At 41.6% G+C, this 15,419-nt stretch overlaps 1 protein-coding gene across 8 annotated transcripts in view; it reads right to left on the bottom strand.

Annotated features, from left to right (window-relative positions):
- Positions 1-1,611: 1,611 nt before the first annotated feature.
- pcnx1 (pecanex 1) overlaps positions 1,612-15,419 on the bottom strand; it is a 37,125-nt gene continuing 23,317 nt past the window's right edge. For 6 of the 8 annotated variants that reach the window (XM_087833222.1, XM_087833223.1, XM_087833225.1 and 3 more), the window contains 25 exons: positions 15,274-15,306; positions 14,154-14,325; positions 13,197-13,307; positions 12,893-12,984; positions 11,639-11,748; positions 11,199-11,304; positions 10,989-11,081; positions 10,668-10,818; positions 10,409-10,550; positions 10,108-10,285; positions 9,842-9,950; positions 9,523-9,652; positions 9,365-9,423; positions 8,973-9,188; positions 6,204-6,457; positions 5,890-6,120; positions 5,381-5,481; positions 4,989-5,139; positions 4,656-4,886; positions 4,284-4,558; positions 4,006-4,184; positions 3,492-3,922; positions 3,149-3,289; positions 2,729-2,863; positions 1,612-2,620 (listed from right to left, as the gene is read on the bottom strand). In XM_087833222.1, the coding sequence (XP_087689348.1) occupies positions 2,498-2,620; positions 2,729-2,863; positions 3,149-3,289; positions 3,492-3,922; positions 4,006-4,184; positions 4,284-4,558; positions 4,656-4,886; positions 4,989-5,139; positions 5,381-5,481; positions 5,890-6,120; positions 6,204-6,457; positions 8,973-9,188; positions 9,365-9,423; positions 9,523-9,652; positions 9,842-9,950; positions 10,108-10,285; positions 10,409-10,550; positions 10,668-10,818; positions 10,989-11,081; positions 11,199-11,304; positions 11,639-11,748; positions 12,893-12,984; positions 13,197-13,307; positions 14,154-14,325; positions 15,274-15,306 (3,954 nt within the window). In that variant the 3' untranslated portion in view covers positions 1,612-2,497. Of the gene's footprint in view, positions 2,864-3,148; positions 3,290-3,491; positions 3,923-4,005; positions 4,185-4,283; positions 4,559-4,655; positions 4,887-4,988; positions 5,140-5,380; positions 5,482-5,889; positions 6,121-6,203; positions 6,458-8,972; positions 9,189-9,364; positions 9,424-9,522; positions 9,653-9,841; positions 9,951-10,107; positions 10,286-10,408; positions 10,551-10,667; positions 10,819-10,988; positions 11,082-11,198; positions 11,305-11,638; positions 11,749-12,892; positions 12,985-13,196; positions 13,308-14,153; positions 14,326-15,273; positions 15,307-15,419 lie in introns of all 8 variants that reach the window. The other 2 variants (XM_087833228.1, XM_087833230.1) reach the window with 1 other exon arrangement.

Below are 15,419 nucleotides of genomic sequence, written 5' to 3'. Positions count from 1 at the left end.
TAACAGCTCTCCGTCATGTGACACTATTATGTTATAAGGCTATAACACAAGCATAAAGGCATTTATATTTTGGATGTAATTTCAAAACACCATAATCTCCTTGGACATCGGTTTTTGTTATTATTTTTTATTATATTTTAATTTGGCTTTGAGGTAATTTTGTGTTTCCTTTTGAATGATCACCTCTACTTCTTTGTCCTATTTTCTCTCTGTGGTTACTATCGCTTTCACTTCATTTTAATCACCCTTTTATATACTACAGCAAAACCATAAATATAAAATTCAATCCACGTGCTGATCACAAGTTTGATTTTATGCTTACTGACACAATTATGACTGCTCAGCTTCTGCTGAAAAGTGGGAATTATACCCCATATTTTCCATATATGGGGTATAATGTTAGACTCAGGCTTGTTGCAGCCCGTCATTAAGGTTGGAAGAGCAGGTAGGTGGGCTTGTTTTCACAGTTAAAGCTGTGCCCTTAACATTATCAAATTAGTGAAATCACCGCTCTTTAACATCAGAGATCCAAATGAAGAAGAAAAAAGAAACTTTCTGAAAGAATGTTTTAAAGAAGTCTGAGATTTTAACTCATACAATTCTATCAAGCTTCAAATATTTCCTATGACCACCTTTGTTCTTCAACAACCAGAGCTCTCTTATTGTAATTTCTTTTAAGTAGTATTCAGGAATAGTTATCCAGGCAACTTGAATATGGAACGCCAGGACTGACATAATGAATTAATTCAAAGCTCTTCTTTTGATGTTGCTGCCTAGATGATACCACACTGCTCCAGTAATGTTGAGGTTTGGACTCTAAGGATGTCAGTGTATGACATCGCTCCACAGCACCTGTTCCCACTGATTTTCAGTTTAGTTCTTGTTTAATTTGGCATACCACAGCCTTTTCTGCCTTTGCTGAATGGCTCCTTGACAGCCATCCTTCTATTGATGAGGCTTCAGTGAATTGGATACATTATATTTATACATTTATACAAATATTTTTTTTTTAAACTGTAGGTAAAGGAAGAGCTGGCAATTTTCTTAGATTTTTTTAAATGAACTGCACACCATAAAATATGCTAATTGTAAGCAAACAGGTTTTTGGAAATCACCTTGTTGGTGCAAAAACACTATTTTATATTTGTCCAACTTCATAGATTCAGGTAAAGAAATGGGAACAAAATCTGCTTTGTGACAGGCTGACAGTCTCAAAGCATACAAAGACAGAATTTAAAATTAGTTCTTTGTCAAGATGTCCGTTATTTGTAAACAAGACTAGTTTCAGCCTTTAAATTAGGTGCCATTTTTATGCATGAATGATTTATGTAAAATACTGATCTGAAAATGGTCAAGAACAAGGACTGGACTGAAAATAATGAGTGAATTTCACAGAGTGAAAAAGCAACCAATGTCCAAATGAAAAACTTATATAAGAAAGTCTGTTTCCTTGGAAACAAAATATAAAAGATATGATTGGTGGGTTGAAACTTTTGCATGGCACAGAACAATTAGAAAAGCAGAAGAGAGCTACTTTAATGATAAAGTTGTTTAGGTTGTTCTTTTGAAAATAAACTCATGAATAAAATCATTCAGAGTATCAAAGACAGCAATAAATCAAACTTTTATTTCTCCATATAGAAAAGAATTAAGTTAAATAGAGAAACAGTCCACTGAAATTGCGGCATCTCATTTTCAACCAATGGTCCTTTGTACATTAATCTTTGTCCCAAAATGAAAAAAAAAAAAAAAGATGTAACAAAGTGTAAATACCGTATTCACAGTAATAAATATTGAAAACAAAATCTTTTATACATTGACATTATATATATATTTGTGTAAATATATATAGATATAGATATAATCATATACAGTAAAAAGTTATTTTCAAGTTTATCAAACATAAAATATTAAAATAAAAATGGCCAAAAACAGAATAATGATTGCATTTCTCTTTCCATTCCCAAGGCATCTGTAACCATGGCCATTCAGAATCTGTAATAAATAAAATGTGAATTTATCTAAAGATTGTAGTCCATCACTGTAAATTAAAAAAAAATATATAGTGCAAGTTCTTTTTTTCTTAGGCGTAAATTAATCTTGCAAATTTCAAACTAATCCGAACGGAATGACAACAATGACACAGAGGGTGTTGAGGACAACATCGAGTCTCTGACTTCTGTCAGTTCTGCACCACAACTTTCTTTGTAGTCTTGGCAGCAAAAAACAAAAAATAAAAAACATAAGGATTTCACATGTATGAATCCATAGCAGATATTCAATAAACTTATTTGGCAAATAGAGCCCAAACAAGAAAGAAGAAAGAGCTCCACGAGCTCCTTACACTCAGCTCTGTCAGGATTTCCAAAAAAAAAGAAAGAAAAGGAAATGCATAGAAATGAATTACCAGTAGCAAGAACTAACTTAAGGGTTGTTTACTGTCATGCAGCATTTCTGAGACGCAAAGCAAGGCAGATATTGTGGATGTGAGTGTCGATCAAAGCATTGGATAAATGTATACTCTGCCTGTGCTTGCACATTTCCCTGGCTTCCTTTCCCCCTCAGCAGTAAGGAACGGGGGAGGGGGGAGAGCTCCCATTTCCTGTTTGTCTCCAGCCTCCTGTTAAAAGTCAGAATAAGGTCTGACTTCATCTCCACGCAAGCGCGCAGGGGTATATGTGTGCGTGCAAGTGTCTGTTTGTGTTTGTGTGCTTGCTTATCCTCAAACCTCTGCACCCAACTCAATGACCCCAGTCTCAATAATGGGCACTAGCTTATCTTCCACCTGTACCAGCAGGATGGTTTTGTCTATATGGGAGCGATTGGCTGGGTCTCGGCTACAAGGCACCCACCGGTGAATCACCTGCAGGGGACAATAGAAGAAACATCCAATAAAATCTAGGAAGCATTTATGACAGAACAAGTAGGTCAGAAAGGGTGTTACATGGCAAAAACATACGGCTTGTGCAAGCATGATAATAATTGCTAAATCACATTTATAGCACCAAAGGTGAGTGGGTGTGTAAAGTGAGTGTATGAGGCAAACTATAGCAACATATTTACATGACCTAGAGTTTACTTCATCTGTGTGTGAAGATGAGTAAAGGGAAACGTGCTGATTCGGTAACATCTGTGAGAACACACTTACATGCCCTTCCATGCCCTCTAAAGGGCTCCAGTCTCTCCAGCAGGTCCTTCCTGCTCTCAGTCTCATGGTTTCGTCTGGCCACTGCAGCTCTTTCCGCTTCGATAAGTTAATGTTCTCCAGCACCAGACTCACATCCACAATCTGAGGTGAAGACACGGACCGACAGTGTGTAAAAACTTATGTAACCACAAAGGAACTGAGGGCTTTTACTAGAAAGAAATCACTGACACTGCACGCACAAACAAACACACAGAGGATAAAGTGGAGAACAATAAAAAATAAAAATAGTTATATCAGGACTTTTTTTGCTGCTGTGGATACACAGAACAGAGTATTTACAAACCTGCACTCTGTAGGAGATGTCATCTCTCCGTACTGTGGAGACAGTGGGGTTGTGTTGCTGTAGGTGTTGATGATGGTGATGGTGCTGGCTGAGGGGGTCTGTCACGGTGTTGCAGAGGCCATCGTTGCCCAGTAGGCCTACCAGTGTGTGGCGTTTGCAGGGAGGTATGCTGTGGCTGGAGAGGGAGGCCGAAGGGCCAGCGGGATCAGAGGTGGAGCCCAGCCGGAGCTGCAGAGATGTAGGGAGCGTGCGTAGAGACAGCTGGCTGGTAGAGGAACGTCGACAGGGCTCCAGGCCAGTGGTGGAGGTGCGAAGCGAGGAGTGGCGGCTGCTGCCATAGCGGTATGATGACGAATGGCTCGCCACGGAGGCCCGGGCGGGAGAGTGGCGCACCAAACCCGACTGAACCGACTGGGAACTTTGACTGGTGCCTGGACACAAAGGGGAGAATTGGTGTTAGTTTTCATGCTGTGCTGTTAAAGGCAAAATGTGACAGAGGAGCAGTAGTTCTCACCCAGAGTGTGTGGCTGGTATGAGTGAGGAGGGGGAGGTCCTGAGGTGCCCCCCTGAGATATTGAGCTCTGCTGAGAGTCGCCACCTGTCCCATTCCCACTGCCGCAGGACAAACCCCCTGCATCTGAATCCTCGATATTTCCTCCACTATTACAGCCTGCACCACAACCTTTCCGTAATCTGACAAGAGAAATCTTCATATTAATCTCAACGCAGACCCAAAATATACAGAAGAAATACTCAACAGAGAAGAACAACACAATAGGAAATCAAGCAAACCTGTGCCAGGTGCTGACAATAAAGTTGCGGATGTTTCCCATGCTGATGGGACCTCCCAGGATGTGTCCGAGCTGCGGGTGCGAGTTGCAGTAGGAGGTTGTCAGCGGGGATACGTAGATTGGATATCCAATAGGCTGGTCGCAAGAAGAGTTGATCATGTTACGCAGAGCCTGCTTGGCGTTCTGGATGCTCCCACGCTCTGGATTTCTATTTCTCAGGAACACCAACTCCTGCTGCTGCCCTGCCCACAGTCCTCGGACACATTCTTTATTTACCTGCAGCAAAATTCACAAGTTTGCATTAAATAACCCGGCTTAGAGTGAGTATCATTAAACCGTTCTGTGCAGTCTGTTGACTCTGTTGCAGACCCACCTTGATAACCCGGAAGCTGAGGTATCGCCGATTGAGCATTATAATTTTATACTCGTTGGTTCCTTCGTCCAGGACGTGGCGCAGAGCTAGGAGCGACGGGGCATTTGACAGCACGGCACTCCTCCAGGCAGGGTCCCCCTCGTGAGCGATGACCAGGTTCTGCTGGTGAGAGGAGATGGCCTCGAAAAGAACTGCTGGCTCATCGTACTCGTCGGGGGACGTGAAGTGGTCCTGAGGGGAAAAAAAAAAGTTGAGAAGATAAAGATGAGTATAGGGTTTGGAACAGATTTTGTCTCAGTAGGAGGCTCAGTGGGGCCACATTCAGGGTCTCACCTGGTGTAGTTTGAGAGACATTCGGATACCAGGCACCACAACTTTCCTGAGTAGTTCCATGTCTGCAAAGATCCACTCATCTCGCACTGAAGAAATGCGAAAATCTCCTTTAAAAAGAGCATGAAGTCCATAAAGGAAAGACTCCAGATTGCTGTGATGAAAAGAAGAAGAAGAAGAAAAAAAGATTAGTCGGTACTCTTTCACACAGACAGAGAGAAAATAGGAAAAGACAATGAGTGCATTTATGCTTAGAAAGACGTGCTTTTGAAAGCTAAACAGGAAAACTACAGGAACAATTGTCACAACAAGTCAACCTCCTGTTACTGTTTACTCTCAGTTCATGACACATTTGAACTCATTCACTCACAATACAATAACAATTACTAAATAACCTGGACATATGATGGGCTGCAGTTCCCAGAGCTCTCCTTCCCAGCACGCACAGTCCAAAGCACAGCAGCACCAGAGGCGAGTCTTTCTCACTGTCCAGTGGCTACAATCAGAACAAAACATGAAAGATTTTAAAGGGCAGCTTTTATCTCCAAATACAGATATTTTCAATATGTCTCTGTGATCCCCTCACTTAGTTTTTTATTTAAAAAAAGACAACCCCCATATCATCTGACAACAACTGACGCAACCACAGGACCCCTTTGGGCAGTAACAAGATGCAATGACTTTTTAAGTGATTAAAATCAAACTGCTCAAGGGATTTAAAGTCTTTGAAGATCTTAAGTTGCTACTGTCATGCTATTAGAATATTTTTTAATTTACTGTGACAATCCAATGAAATATGCTTTGTTTGTACAGCTGAAAAAAAAAAGACCAATAGCCTGCTGCCTCCTTAATGCAATTTGGGGGACAATAACTGTTCCACAAGCAGAATTGAAGGCCTTATTACCTTGGCCCTTCGGGAGTTGCAGTACTGGATCCAGCCCAGATAGACACCACAGAAACTGTCCCTGGAGATGCCCGCAAGCCGGTGGTCATAGTCCTCATCAATGTTGGGATTGAAAGTGGGATCCAGATCGACATAGTTCCTCTCTCCACATCCCCGCAGGCCATCTTTCATGGTCTCATTAGCCAGCCATTCCTCCAGTTTAGGAGAAGCAACCACATAGTAGATGATACCCTGAGCACAGAAAGGGATGATGCATTTAGAACTTTTAGAAATCCCACACTGCACTAAAACATCTCTCGTGTCATCCCACAAACCTTGACATAGTAGGTGGTGAGGATGCGGCGTAGATCGAACACCTGCAGCATGGAGGCAGCGCTGTTATCAGTGATGCTGTAGCCCTCCAGAACATATTTGGTGACCAGCACCTCCCACGCCAGCCAGCGCTGCCCAAAGGCAGCATTAAAGGATAGGATGTGAGGGAGATGGCCTGGCTCGCAGCAGCAGCAGCCCTCATCTTCCTCCACCCCTTCAGTGATGGCTTCGACTTCCCTCTGCTGGCAGTAAGTTCCTGTGGAGGAAAAGTCAGCATGTTATTGATGCTGTGTGGGACACAGGTCCGTTCCAGTTTAGTCCGGTAAAGTGCGCCGAGTGAGAGAATCGTGATTATCATTAATAGTTCAACCTATAATTTTCTGTTAACTAACACGTTGATTAATCACTTTATCATTGGAGCTTTAATCCAATAAACCAGCAGAAGGAAGATGCTCTGTAATAAACACAAAGCTGCTGACAGAAACTGGTGATGAGTGTCATGCTTTGGGGTGTGCCTCCAATTCTATAAAATGTTTACTCTGTCACATGTTCTCAGCTAATGTTTCAGCAGGTTTATTTGCAGCACAAAGCTTCAGGCTGAATAAAACAAAGTCACGCTGATGATAAAGCACGACCAGGTGTGTTTGGGAAGGAGATAAGAATGACTAAACAAATACAGTGGAATGCCACTTTGATGAAATATCTCAAGTAGCACTTGTAAATAATTCTTAGGGTTTAGTTTGACCTTAAAAAAAAAAAAAGAAACAAAAAAACAAAACAAGTGTACAAATATGAATGGAGATTGAAACTGGAGATCTATGAAATGCCAAACACACTTGAAAGCCAATACGTGTCACATTTATTTTGCCCTATGGCAGATCTACGATGGGAACTGGCTTCACAATTTTAAAGTTAACTTTGTGCTGCTACACTACATGGACAAAAATACTGGGCCACCTACACAGTACTCCTACAGGAGATGTTTGGCCTTGGAAACTCATGTCGTGAAGCTCCTTGTCCACAGTTTTCATGCTGATCGTAATGGCAGAGGAGGTTTGGAGCTCTGCAGTTACTGAGTCAGCACAGCGTTTGCAACTTTTACACATTACATGCCTCAGCGACCCCACCCTGTAACTTCATGTCATCAATTCATGGCTGAGTTGCTGTGGTTCTTGCACGGTTCCCCTTTGCAATAATACACTTACAGTTGATTGTAGAAAATCCAGGAGGGAAGAACTTTCACAAAATGATTTGCTGCAGCAGTGATGTCCTTCTACAGTACCATACTTGAAACCAGTGAGTTCTTTAGAATGATCCACAAACGTTTGTTAAGACAGATGGCTAGGTGCTTAATATTATACACTTATGGCCATGGGACTGAAAAAGCCTGAATTATAAGATTAAGAGGTGTGGGACAATACTTTTGTTCATGTGGAAATATAAAAATCTTGTGTGTGTATATATATATATATATAAAAAAACACCCAGCACGCCCTTGCGGGCGGTTTATCCTTCAAGCTCGGGTCCTCTACCAGAGGCCTGGGAGCTTGAGGGTCCTGCGCAGTATCTTAGCTGTTCCCAGGACTGCGCTCTTCTGGACAGAGATCTCCGATGTTATTCCCGGGATCTGCTGGAGCCACTCGCCTAGCTTGGGAGTTACCGCACCTAGTAGTGTTTAGACTACACGCCTTTGGAGCAGAGGATCGCAAGTTCGATTCCTGCCTGGGGCGTCTGTATCCAGTAAGGGTCCTAAGGCTAGACCCCCTATGCTAAGCGAGCCTACTGCAGACATGAGCGAGACAGATCAATATGAAGGCATGCCGGCTCGGACGTCGCCCGGATCAACAAGGTCCGCGTCAGGTGTTGAGGAACCAGGGCACCCTGACGAGAAGTGGGCTACTGGAACAAGAAGGCATCGGTGGGCAAGAGACGAAAACAGGGCGTTGTTGGAATGCTACTACGCAAGTAACCCCAGCGGAAGGGGCTACATGAATATGAATATGAATATGAATATATATATATATATATATATATATATATATATATATATATATATATATATATATATATATATACACACATACATTATATATACTAATTCTACTTATAATGTTGACACAGCTGTCCAAGCTCTAAAACTAACTGAACGATACATACAGCCTGTTTAGTGTGAAGAGTAAAAGAAGAGATGTGCTATGGGCCACAGGTCTGACCTGACACTTGAAAATAATGTTTAATGAGGTACACTAAAAAGTCATAAAATACATTTTTACAAACACTTACAAAACGTTAGACCACATGATCTTGGTTAAGTTGACAAGACCCAAGTAAGGTTACGTTTAAAGATTGTTTACAACATTTTAGTCACTTGGGATTCTACTTGGGCAGGGATAGCTCAGTAGGTAGAGTGGTTGCCCCATGATCGGAAGGTCGGGGGTTCGACTCCACTGAACAGCTACCCTGAGCAAGGTACCGTCCCTACACACTGCTCCCCGGGCGCTGCATTGGTGGCTGCCCACTGCTTCACTGGGTGAATGGGTTAAATGCAGAGGAGTAATTTCCCTACGGGGACTAACGCATACACATTTATTTATTTATTGGAAACAAATAAGACTGATCATATTAGCTGTAGTGAAACACCTGTTTTCTGAATTTCTTTTAACCTTCAGTTCTTGCACTACAACACATTTGTTAATAATTAATTGTCATTAATTAGTAACTGAATTCCTGCAACAGCTGGTTCAACACTTTTTACAAATGGATCTCCTCACCTCTGAACTCCAGCCCTCGAAGCTGAAAGGTAACAAGGCCGTTGCCAATTTCTATGAGGTGCACCAACGCGTTCAGGTAGTCAGAAGCCAAAATGAAACAGTCCCCGGTGCTGAAGTTTCCCCAGCGGCCCAAGAGGAGGTCTCCACAGAGGCTGTGCTGCAGGGAGCGGGTCAGGTGCTCATAGAAGATGGAGTTCAAATTGTTGTCGTCAGAGCCTGAGGACAGATGAAGGAAGGAGTAAAGTACATTAATAAATCACACGTCACTGCTTTATTGTGTAACCAGTGTGGTCACTAGGACACACTGAGGATTTAAGTCTGCCCCAATTAAATATCAACATTTAAACAAGCAATTCTCTGGTTACAGTTTCAACCAAAAGACATGTCGTCACCTGGATTTCTGTCCAACTGAGAGGCCAGTCGAGTGTTTGAGTGATCCACCCTTTTAGTGCTGCAAGAAAACGGAAAAGAGCAACACATTTTAGAAGTGCAAGAAAGTGTCAGAGTGTATTTGACATTAAAATGTTTAAAAATAAAAAAAACTCTTCACTTGTAGTCTCTCTCCCAGAACTTGACAGGACGGACATAAGAAGTGATGAAAATGGCGCTGCCCAGAAAGGGATTGAGGGGGGTGGAGAAGATTGCTGACACTACAGCCTGGACAAACAGCATGGCAGAGTCTGATGAGGCCTCAGGTCAAGGTCATTTGACAACTTGCTACAAGAAAAACTACAGCCTCAAAAAACAGAAAAACAAAACACTTAACATGTTATAACAGGAAGGATTTACTGCAGTGCTGCAGACCAACATAAGAAACTGCTGACTCAGTCTATAGTATGCTGTGATAAGAGACAGCAGTGAAAGGATACGAGGCACGGCAAAGGGCTGAGCAAAGGCGTGGAAGGCTGAACCCCACGTGATCTGCCAGGGGGCGATGTAGGTGTAAACAAAGTGCAGCTTATAGAACAGCTCCCACATCTAAAAAAACCCCCAAAAAACCCCACAAAACAACCCCCAGAAAGAAACAGTCAAGAAACCAGTAATATGAATCATCCACCTGTGATATGATATGTATGCATGTGTCTTGCAGTTAATCAGAATATTCGCTCAAATAATTTAAATACATTTCTCTCACCTTGCTGAAAATGATAGACATCAGGAAGAGGTCAAGCAACAGCGTCTCCGACAGATGACGGTAGTCAAAGGTGAAGAAGAGGACAGTGAAGAGGATCGTCACATACTGGTAGGTAGGACTGCTGTAGCAGGAGCGAAGCAGTTTCAGGCCTGCCACTGTGATCATCAGTGCGCCGATTCTGGAGCAGCAGCAAAGAACATTTTTTGTTTTGTTTAAGTACCACGCATTCAAACTTGCATCACTCTAAAAAGCTGATAGAAATCAGAGAAAGAGTCACAAAGAGAAACAACGGAGTCCTCACTCGGTGTCGAGTCTTTTCGGGCTGGCCAGCTCTCTGGCGCTGCCGCTGAGCTCGTTGAGAATAACGAGTGGATAGAGAACGTTCTTTTCCACAAACAGCAGCCACACGTGCAGCTTTTCAAACCACATTACATGGGCTGCATCTGACAAAAGAGAGGAAGAGCATTTGAGATGCTGAAGAAAACGAAGAAAGAAAAAAAAAGACTAAATATAATTATTTTTCTGATTCCCCCCATGTGACTCAAATTCACTGTACTTACCCCTGACTTCAAACTGGTAGTACTCCTTGTTTTTTAAAAGAGGGTGAGAGAAGCAGTACCAGGGTAGCTGCTTGCGAACTTGAGGCAGCAGGTAGTGGCTGAGCAACCCCACTGTCCCCAGCAGAGCATACAGGACATAACTGAGGAAAGGCTGCGGGAACACAGAGATGCAATAATCCTTACAGTTTGTGTTTGCTGGTTTTAAGAACAAGAGAAAATAACTGACTAGATAATCATGAGTGTTAAAAGAATATGTAATGTAACAATACAGCACACATTACATTTGATATTCTATATTCAAAACCAAAGAAATGACTGTACCTGCAGCGCTATGAATACTGTGCTAACGTGGATGGCGAAGTAAAGGACAGCAATGACCACACAGACGATCAGGTCGGACTGCAAACGCTCATTCTAAAACATTTGAAAAGAAACACTTAAGGGATCAAAGAACCAAAAAAAAAAAACTATTTTAGACTGAAAATTTGAACTGTGCAACAATTTTAACAACTAAAATTGATGGATACTCACCACTGAAGACCTAAGTTTCTCTGGCAGAGGGTCCTGGACCTCTGAAAGGGGGTCTTCTGGATTTTTGTCTCTTAAATTGGGTAAAATCTTGGACTGTACCAGCGAGCTGTAAATCAAAGAGAAGAAAATATTACCGGTTTGAAGGCCATCAACCTCCTGTGAGGGAGTCATCATCTGTTAACTATTTGGTGAAGCAGTGTTAAGCTATTTGAACTGATTTCAGGAAATCCATATCTAAGATAATCCACAGAATATGTTTGAGTAGAAAGGTCACACATAACTCTTAACGGATGAAGCAGTTAATGGAAAATCCTTTTTTGAACCAGATAAGTCATTTTCACCCATCCAACCATTAGGACCAGTTTTGGTTTTAAAAGCATGTAATATGTGAATTTTGCTTTAATACAAAGCAAAGCTGTGGTGCGTGTCTGTAAACTTACAGGAGGACAGAGGGGTCACTGCTCTGCCGGCTCAGGTGGTAAGACACTGCCACCAAGAGGCCACAGAATACAGAAAATAGCACAGGGATGTGATGAGGCTCCCAGGACTCCTGAAACACAGTATCAAGGATTTAACACACTTCTGGGTGTCTGACCTTATGTTGCTGGTATATTTACACATACAGCTTTTTCATGTAGATGCCTGATGTTTCCAAAACTACTGGATGGACTACCATGAAACAGTCCAAGACGAATCCTGACAATAGCTTCTTTTCAATATGCTAAATTATGGTTCTGTGTATCCTCTATCCTGCCATGACCCACAAATCTCTTCCTCCAACATTATGACAGATCTTTGAGCAGATTAAAAAGGACATAGAGAAGAGGCTTCTGGAGGAGGTAGGAGTGAGCAAGAACAAATGTAGCCTATATGTGGCATAGGCTACATCTGCATAATTTTAAATGTTGCTCTTCCACATGTGACGCAGCTTATTCCCACGAGGCTTACTTTGTAGTGCTATGGATAAAAGCCAGCAGCCAGTATAACAGAACATAGCGACATCGGGAGAGTCTGTTTAATATACCTTCTTGTTTCATGTGTTAAATCTAACACGTTTGCAATGTGGTTTGGCATCACGGAAAGCAACAGTTAGTCTTGTTTTTATTTTTATATTTAACACCCACACCTTTACGTAGTTAGGTATACTGTACAGTAATGATATGGAAAAAATATGTTTATGGACATTTGTACTTGTCAGTTTTAAAGGTAATTCAGATGTGCAAAACATCAATACAACGATTAAAACTGATGCTATACGAGTAAGAATTTCTCAACTATGGTTGTGTCTCTTCATCACATCTCTCTCCCATCCTCATCGGAGGATGAGAAGCAAGTGAGGGAAGCGAGGAGACATGGAGAATTAAAGGATAATGAATTAGGACAATAAATAACAAGTAGTGTATCCTGGCGATTCCACAATAAGTTCTCTACTGCAAACTGAGCTTCACAGTTTTTAGTGTCGAGTGATGTTGACAACAACCAGTTGGATTGAAATTCGACACAATCATTCACGTTCTCCTCAAACGCCAAGAACAAGAATCAAGTACTTCTTATTTTTTCCATTTATTGTCACCACCTCAACAAAATACGTTTTTTTTTTTTGTATTTTTAACATTATTGATCAAGAATACACTCCTCCTTGAGCGTCGCTTGCTCTTTGTGTTTAGTCGTTATTAGGCATTGTTTGCGCTCACCTTCAGAGCTCCGTAGCAAAAGCCGTAAAGCAGAGCGACAGTGACGATGCTGCGCAGGATGCTGTACAATGCTGACAGAAGGCTTGTAGAGGCTGCAAAGGGAACAGGGAGGATGCCAGCAATGAGAGCACTCAAACTGACAGCAACAAGGGCAGGCAGAATGCAAATCAGCACAGTGGCCTCTTATGATGCCTGGTATATCATAATGTATAAGGTAAAGCAACGTGGATAAGTGGCTGACGTCTCATCCTGTAGAGGTCAAAGTCACCCCTGCAGAAATGTTGTGTATCTAAAAGTTACTCACCATTGCCCCCGAACACATGGATGTCCAGCTGCTCGAAGAGATACATGACAAACGTGTTGACTTGTGGCAGCAGCCCCACAAAGAAGATGATGGGAAAACACAGAGTAAAGACTGCAGGGAGAAGCAAGCAAAGCAAAATTAAACACATTTATCATCCTATAATTCTGTAATTTGCAGGGATCACCTTTCACACACAGGAAACAATACCCTGAGGCTCACTACAAATATTACTGGTTCCTAATAGTGTACAGCAACTTCTCCAAAGACAATGCAGCAATAATTATCGATTATGAGTTGATGAAAGGAGCATTTAATATCTATATAAACCAAAAGAAAAATTTTGTTTTTAGTAGAGATTTGTTGCTCACACACAGTCTGCACTTTATGACTGTTGCACAATCAATGGATCAGATCCCAGAAACCTATTTTTTATATCTTCTTATTAATGGTGGCAAACGTTAGAACCATTTGGATTACTTTAGAGATTTCTGGACTCGGGCTATTTTGTCAGTGCTTCCATAGTTTAAAACACTTTCAACATTTCATGACAGCTGCTGGGTTGTTTGGTTATTACTGCTCACACTAGGAATTCTTCATCAGATGAGTCCTGAAATTTAACTCTTAATATTCTCAATAAATTTTTCCAAAAATGCTTTTGTCAGCTTTGAAAGTTCCTTATTTAGTCATTAATATTTTATCAGATAAAGTGCTTATGGCCACTTGCAGGATAACTTATAACTTTTAAAGCATTTCCTGGCCTGGATTCAGCCTCCAGCTTTTGCACACATACACACCCAAACTGTGCTGCTCAAAGTTGTCTTGCTATGTCACCTCCTTTCATTAAATCACTTCTAAAATCTCCAGGATTTAGCATTTTGGCATGCTTCTCTTTGACTTTGCTTTAAACACAGATTGTTATTCACAGAGTACAAAGAAGTAACAAGGTAGTGTACTCACCTATGACGAGATCCCTGGCAGAGGTGAGCACCAGGGAGCTGGTGAGTGCGACTCCATACAGGCTGAAGCGAGAGGAAGTGGTCCGCAGGCTGCTGTAGTGGAGCAGCCAAATGAGGCCACAGCACAGGCAGAAATAGACAGGCCGGCTGTATGCTATGATACGATTATGGCCCTGCAGGGACAAGGGTATGAGGATACAAATGGAACATTAAAGAAACATTTTTTTGTGGTTCAATATAGCTCAGTAAGACATACCCTGTGTATTAAAATAAGCAAAAAAGGAGAGAAATCCTAATGTTTTACATTTTTCTTTCTAAATAACAATTGTCTGTTGTCATAGTATTTATTAAGCAAGATAAAAAGCCATAATGCTAGCGTGCGCACTTGTTTTAAACCTTGGATAACAGCAAAAAACAGTAACTGCCAAGTGTAATACAAGGATCATTCTAACAATCGTTCCTTAAAGGCATTAGTGTTATATCAGCCCCATGGAGAGTGACACAGGTATAAACAGAAATAGTATCAAGTGTAAGGTTTCACAGGAGAAGGAGGATGCATATCTGCAGCGTGCAGGTTGCAACCCAAGAGGCTATAAGATGTCCTGCTTTTCTGCTCTGGGAGGCAGCGACAGCTCACACACCACCAATCTGATTAAAAAGACTTGTTTTTATCTCCCCACCCCGAAATGTCGAGAAATGGGAAGGAATAAAGTCCTTGAGGTGAGATGAGAGGACACCCAGGGGAAAAGAGAGAGAGAGAGAGACAGAGATAAAGAGTAAGAGAGTGAGCTGTGGTCTAAACTCTGACCAGCTATTTAAAGCTTGTGCCTGCAGCTGAGTATGAGCTGCATTAATAAAAGACGCCGTTTCAGAGCAGGCCACTGACGCAAGGGAGGGAGGAACACCCAGGCTCACTAGGAGGGGGTGGGGGATGGAGCAGCATCATCTTTCAGAACCACAACAAAGCAACAAAAAGCTGCTGAATAATAACTACAGAGCTTCAAAGTACTACTGACTTTCTACTTTTTCTACTTCTTATATAAAATCCATTTAATATCTTGTTTTGATGTCATTTCTCAATAAGTCGCCCTGTTCTAATGATTTGCAAATGACATACTTACATGACGAGGGGAAGAGGAGTCTGGTTGAACACTCTGTCGATAAAGAAAGGCACAATTAAAATGATAATGTTGACATACCTCGTACGAACATGTTATTACAAACTCTCCTGAGTAAAGAAATAAATCATTTTTATTTTTGCATCAGC

The sequence above is a fragment of the Neolamprologus brichardi genome, chromosome 19 (assembly GCF_056152115.1).
Source record: "Neolamprologus brichardi isolate AB-2024 chromosome 19, ASM5615211v1, whole genome shotgun sequence".
Lineage (NCBI taxonomy): Eukaryota > Metazoa > Chordata > Actinopteri > Cichliformes > Cichlidae > Neolamprologus > Neolamprologus brichardi.
Note: the sequence above shows the minus strand (reverse complement) of the source record. Positions and strands in the feature narration are given on the sequence as shown.